Genomic DNA, 7169 nt, shown 5'->3' with positions numbered 1-7169 from the left:
AGTCTTTATCTTCTAAGAAATGAACTCATTATCAAAAACCTTGTCACAAAGGAAATTCCAGGCTTGCTTTGGAATTGGCAAAGATTTCTTAGGTGGGACAGAAAATGCAATAGCTATGAAAGATAAAAATTGATAAAGTGGTCTGAATAAAAATTAAACATTTTTTCCTTATCAAAAGATAGTAAGGAAATGAAAAGACAAGCTAAATTGGAGTAAATATTGGTAATACATATATCTAACAAAGAATTTTTGTCAATATATACAAATTCTTATAAGTCAATAACACAAAAACAACCTAATTTTTAAAATGGCCAAAGATTTGAACAGATACTTTACCAAAGATATAAAAAGTTTGAAAAAGAAAAAAAAAAGCAGGAGAAAGGTGCTTAACATCATTAGTCACAGGAAAACGCAAATTAAGCCACAGTGGGACACTACCTCACACCCACTAGAATGGTTACAAATAAGGACTGACGATACTGTTAGTGAACATGCGGGAAAAATGGAATTCTCATCATTGGGAGCAGGAGGGTAAAATGGTGCAACCACTTTGGAAAATAGTTTCACAGTGTTTTATAAAATTAAACATATACATATATATATCTTCCCTACGACCCAGCAAATCTAACAGATATTTACCAATGAGAAATAACAACATATATCCACACAAAGACTTGTACACAAATGCTTGTAGCAACTTTATTCATAATAATCCCACACTGGAAATAACACAAATATTCATCAGCAAATACATAAACCAACTGTGGTATATTACAATGAAATACTATTCAGCAATAAAAACAAAAAACTACAGACATATGCAACAGCAAGCATCTCTAAACATATTAAGCTAAAGAAACTAAACACAAGAATATATACTATCTGATTTAATTTATATGAAATTCTAAATCAGGGAAGAAAACTAACCTTCCAGTAACAGAAGGTGGATCAGTGGTGACCTAGGGCTGGGGAGAATGACTGCAAAGGGAGAGGAAATTTATTCTGGTAAGAAAATGTTCTTTACTTTGATTGGGGGTGGTGGTTATATGGGTGTACACATTCATCAAAGATCATTGAACTCTACAGTAAAAATGGCTACACTTAATTATAGTAAATTATACTTTCATTAAGTTGATCAGAAAGAAAAAATGTCCCAATGAAGCAATAGACAAAAGTCACCACACCAGTGTCTGTCTTAATATTTGAATATGCACTAAATTTCTAGGTTTCTATTTGTTTCATAGCACATGTCAGGGGGGCAAGTTTCCATCTAAATAAATGGCTTAATGAGTTAAATTATAATAGAAGAAGATACTTTTATATATATATACTTTATTTTTAAGAGATAGGGTCTTGCTCTGTCACCCAGCGTGGAGTGCAGTAGTGCAATTATAGCTCATTGCAGCCTAAAAGAGGAAGATATAACAAAATTATTCAAGAAATGAATAAAAGCCTATGGTATGAATGCTTTCCAACTGAGTGATTAACTTTTGATATACTATTTTGTGTTTATGTTTGAATCGTGAGTTGTCAAGTGTTTAGAAAAATCTGTCAAGTACACAAGTCTGCCTTTTTGGTAGTTGGATCAAAATATTAAATCTCTTATCAAATGTTTAAGAAAATGTGATTAATAAAATATGTAAGTGGTATTAAATGTTCAGGATAATTGGAATTTACAAATTGTTAAAGAAATGGGAATGTAATTTCTCATTTTTATCAAATTTACTGTTCTTATATCTTCAAGTTGAGCTTAGAGATTTAAAAATGCTGTATTTTAAATGTATTTTAATAAAGCAAATATTAAAACAAGTATTTATCAGTATTTTTCTTTCCATACCAAAAGCCTGCTTTGACAGTAAAGCTTGTTGACACATGGTTCAAACACTTCCTTCCTGCTTTTCTTAAGAAATTTATTCTGCTTTTCAAGGAAGGTATGTTTCTATTTTATCTACAAACCTTGTAGACTGGCCTTATGGTTTATAGCAATATAAAAAAACACAAAGTGATGCTTTTTTTAAATGAAATTATGTAACAACACATAATGTATGTATTTTACCACTCTTACAAAGATAACTTACAGTAAATAATGTTAACAATGTTAGTTTTACTTACACGATTTTTCTGTGTACCCTCTATCTCTACTTCACCTCAATGTCTTTCACCCTCCAATTTTAAGGTGAAAATATCTAGGCTTCTGCCCTGTGCGACTGATTTCTATTGAGGGCCTATTGAGGTAAAATGACAATAATCATTGAATCTAGAAAGAAAAAGCATCAAGCACAATTTACGTGAACAATCGCTTCAGCTGCCATTTAACTGAATGCTTCTAACTTATTTCATCTTATTAGATAGGCAGTGTTTTAATCAATTTACAGATGGAGAAACCAGGATGGTGCAACTTGCAAGTGGCAGACCCTGTTTATCTCCAAAGTTCCTGTTCCTCTGAGATGAAGTTATAGATTAACCTCCTAGGTTTGCCCTTTCTTGATGTAACCAACTAATATCTTTGAGGATCTTTTTTCTTTTACCCAGAGTGCTGTGTTAAGTGCTGAGTATACAGATTCATTCAACCCTCTAACCAGTCCTTGTAGTACTGATTCATCTGTGGTCAAAATCTGGGGTACTGGTGAGTTTTGTTTCCAAAGGGTTATGACTTTGAGTGACTAAAAAAAGATAGTTTATCCTTGATGTAGGGACCATCTTTGATTTCTCATTACTTCCCCTTTTGACCCCTCCAAGGCACTCAGCAAATGTCAGCGAATGAATAAATGAGAAAAAATTGTTGGCCAAAAAGACGGCATCAGAAGAGAATTTTTACCTAGTGCAGTGCTTGGCACCTATCAGGGATTTATTAAACATATATTGAAGAGAATGACATTTCTGCCATTTTATTAATAAATTCAACAAAGTATTTATTGAACTTTAACCATACCTTGGGCATTTGTTAAGGATGAGTGGCTTAATACAATGATGATTCAGACACGGTCTCTACTTCCAAGGAATCTGGCATCTCAAATAGATAAGACACACATAAATGTAATAGGTGATAGCAATAAGTGCTGAAATAAGACTGTCATTCAAGTGTTGTGAATTTGAAGAAGTTGGGAAGATCAGGAATGCAAGTTTCTTCCCCCTTGTCTTAGTCCATTTGTACTGCCTTAACAAAGTATGTTCAACTGGGTAATCTATAAATAATAGAAATTTATTTTCTTACAACTCTGGAGGCTGGGAAGTCATGGTTAAGCACCAGTGGGTTTGGTGTCTGCTGAGTCCCCAGTTTCTGCTTTCAAGATGGTACCTTGTTGCTGGGTCCTCATGTTAGAAGGGACAGAAAGGGCTGGGCGCAGTGGCTCACATCTATAATCCCAGCACTTTGGGAGGCCGAGGCAGGTGGATCACGAGGTCAGAAGATCAAGACCATCCTTACTAACACGGTGAAACCCCATCTCTACTAAAAATACAAAAAATTAGCCGGGCATGGTGGTGGCAGGCGCCTGTAGTCCTAGCTACTCGGGAGGCTGAGGCAGGAGAATGGCGTGAACCTGGGAGGCGGAGCTTGCAGTGAGCCAAGATCACGTCACTGCAGTCCAGCCTGGGGCAACAGAGCAAGGCTCTGTCTCAAAAAAAAAAAAAAAAAAAAGGGACAGGAGACAGAAGGGCTGAACAGCTGCCTCACACCTCTTTTTAATTCATTAATCCCAGAGCCCTCATGACTTAATCACTTCCTCAAGGCCCCACCTCTACATACTATCTCACTGGCAAACACATTTCCACATATGAATTTTGGAGGACACATTCAGACCACTGCACCCTCTCAAGTTGGTTAGTGTCTGAATTATCTTTTTTCATGCTCTCTGTGGCAATCTCATGGTTTCAAACTTTTCTTCTGTCTGTGTTAATCCCAAATATCTTTGTTCTCAGTCATCTCCCTAGTTTCCATCTTTCTCCCAGACCTCCTCTCTACATAAATAACCTGCATGCACTGTAAACTCCATGTATCAAAAAACTAAACTTGTATAATTCTCTTCCAAATCTGTCCCCAGCTTCTAGAAGATGGGAGGAAAACATGATACAAGGGTATGAGGAAATTCACGCAGTATTGCAGAGACAGGATAGAAGACAAAGACTCAGTCTCTGTGTTTCTGAAAGGTCTTCTCGAACCATAGCCACCCGCTTCTCAATTTCTACCACAAAAGTAGAAAACGTAACCTTGATTTTCACTTTCTGTCCTGTAACTATAAAAGATTTCAAAGTCATCTGTAGAAGGTAATTTGGGTCCTCATTTCCATAAATATTCTCTGACTTCCTCTAATAGAAAATAGGAGAATGTAGCAGTAGTGTATATTAAAATGTTAGGACAACTTAATATAACGCTGCTTTAAAAGACCAGAATTTGAGATGGGTGAAAGGGCAAGGGCAAGTTTGATTATTCCTAACGTCTATGAGGAAGCCTCTGTCTTCCCCACAGGAAGCTGTCCTTTCTTCTCTATTAGTTATATAGGAATAAGAATCTAGAGGAAGGTTTAACATTCATACTGGAGCTACAGAATTAAAGACACTGAGACGATTAGTGTGTGGATAACCTAAAATACTTCATGGCTCATTCACCATTTCAACATCAAGAAGAGGAGAATAAACAACACAAATATGGCAAACTGGCTAGCTGCTCAAGAAAATGGTGCCCCCTTCCTCCCAGGCACACAGCTGGACACATTTCCCAAAATCTCTCTAGGTGGGCCACGTGATGGAGTTCTGTCCAAAGGAACGTGGGCAGAAGAGATATGCACCACTTCCAGGCCTGACCCAGAAACATTTTCCGCGCAAACTTTTCCTTCTTTTCCTATGTGCTCTTTCAACAAAGAGGGCTCTATGGACTGAGAGAAAGGCAGAGCCCCAAGAGGAAGGAGCCTGGGTCGCAGAATGACTAGGTGGAAAGCTGTCCACTGACCACAAACATCCACATGGGACATTATATGAGAGAGAAATAAACCTGGGAATAGTTACTTAACTTCTTTGGGTCCTAGTCTCCGGGCAAAGAGGAAAAGCTCAATAAACATCAGCTGACATTATATTAGGAAATAAAGTTTACTTCTCTGTAATTTCCTTTTCTTAGGCAAGGCGGAGCACCGGGGACGAGTAGGATTGGTGAAAAGCACTAAATGACATTTGCCTATTACAAAATACTAATTGGTACATTTAAATAAGATGACATTGTGACAATAACTCACAGATTAAAGACATTTTCTTCTGGATCCCAGACATTAGATTTTAAGACTGATTTCTTGCTAAAACACTCAAATCTAGTTAAAATGTGAAATATAAACAGAATGTGGTACCCACTTCTTTCCCCCTGTGACACTGAGTGTCTGGGGATATTCTAAAACACATTTAACAATCCACATCATTTCTGTGGCTTCAAATTGGTACAAAATCTGTACAAAGAATACTCTGTGCTGCTATAATATTTAACTGATACAGTTTAATTATAATGATCAACTTTTACTGATTTTACATAAATAGCTTATGGAATGCCTTTACAAACTATGTTTTTGCAGTATATTTGTTACAACACACATTTCCTTATGAAAGTATTTGCTAAATCTTTTTGCAGAGGAAGTAGGGAAAAGTGAGGGGAGAAGAGGAGGAATAAGATTTTAAAACTAATCGTCAGCAATGGGCCTAGGTATTTGGCAATTATCTCCTTTACAAAAAAATTACAGGTTTGTAACTTTCAAACATCAAAACTGTAGTGCATCAATTTAACTAAAAAATCAGTAGTGCCTAATATATTATCTGGGCATCAAACTTCTTTTTTTAAATATATCCAGATTCATATATTTTTACTCTTATTAAATAATGGTTTTAAATAATAATCATCACAATGTTTAGTTACATAATCCCAGATCTGGATTAAATCATGGTGATATCGATATTTTTAGATTCCAATTTATTTATTAATCAGTAAAATGTAATAGGTGACAATGTGCCCAGAGAATGAGCCTCCTATGTGTAGGAAGACGCTAGTCTTATTACACCTGCTATCAATCAGGTCATTTACATAGCTGCTAATGTATCAGAATTCTTTTCCACACTGATGTTTTTACTTGAATAAAGTACTACAAGTTATCATTATCATACCAACATTGAAGAATTAACCATTCCTGAAGCAAGAAACAATCTTTATATTAGTATTTCTTGGTTATGGTGCTTAGTCTTGGTATTATTAAGCACAATGATTCTTAATAAAAATGGGTGGATGAAGGCAAATGCATATAGCCTAGTCCCCTCAATAACTTATTCTCCATCTTATTTAAAATTGTTGTTGAGGCTATATAAACTAAAGATCTGCTGCTAGAAAGATATAAGTTGTCCCCTGAACAACATCTGGCATTTTAAGCATAAGATTAAAATCCTGGTGTTCACAGCATCTTCTTCTGACCTACCACTAGCATCATTCCTCAGCAGTGCCCACGATGCTGATTTCCAAATGATACCATTTACTTAACTATGTATCTTGGCTGTATGGAGATTATTTTTTCCTTATTAAAAAAAGAAATATGGTATTTCCTTCTTTGTCCTTACTTAAGAATAACTGGGCAATAATCTATTCAGTCTTTGTAAACTCTCCATTGAATAATTTTTCATTCTTACAGCCATTTCCTGCATGGCTGCTGCACTTTCCCTCTGTCATCTCCTTCACATAACTGAGAGGTCCCTTCCCCTCAAAAGAGGAAGGATTTTTGAATGAGCCGCCAATCCTATCCCACAACGTGAAATATTGTCCATAATTATAGTCAAAGAACATATGGTGGTCTGTATGATGAGCTGAGCCATTAATAAATGGCTGTAAGATTTGGGGGACACGAAAATCACCATCATGAATGGAAATTGTCCAGATATTAACCAAGACGTACAGACTTAAATAAACCACCTTGTGTAATGGAAAGATAAAAGGGTATATATGGTAAGGCAGACTCTGAAGAAAGCCATCAATAGGGTGAAAAGCATGACTTGCAAATGGAGTAGGAATCTTCCAAATATGGTGAGGTTTATGCAGGTGCTACAGAAGAAAAGGACACAATTAGCACTGCAAACTTTACCCCGTGCAACATTCAACTTAGTTTCTCATACTCATGTTGGAAACGACCTAACTAACAAATCCTGTAGAG

The 7169-nt window shown here is 36.0% G+C and overlaps 1 protein-coding gene across 4 annotated transcripts in view; it reads right to left on the bottom strand.

The window, feature by feature from the left end:
- Positions 1–674: 674 nt before the first annotated feature.
- SC5D (sterol-C5-desaturase) overlaps positions 675–7169 on the bottom strand; it is a 62308-nt gene continuing 55813 nt past the window's right edge. For all 4 annotated transcript variants that reach the window (XM_055273511.2, XM_055273509.2, XM_063636610.1 and 1 more), the window contains one exon: positions 675–7060. In XM_055273511.2, the coding sequence (XP_055129486.1) occupies positions 6605–7060 (456 nt within the window). In that variant the 3' untranslated portion in view covers positions 675–6604. The remainder of the gene's footprint in view (positions 7061–7169) is intronic.

The sequence above is a fragment of the Symphalangus syndactylus genome, chromosome 3 (assembly GCF_028878055.3).
Source record: "Symphalangus syndactylus isolate Jambi chromosome 3, NHGRI_mSymSyn1-v2.1_pri, whole genome shotgun sequence".
In the NCBI taxonomy this organism is placed as follows: domain Eukaryota; kingdom Metazoa; phylum Chordata; class Mammalia; order Primates; family Hylobatidae; genus Symphalangus; species Symphalangus syndactylus.
This window is presented reverse-complemented; position numbering and strand designations above follow the sequence as displayed.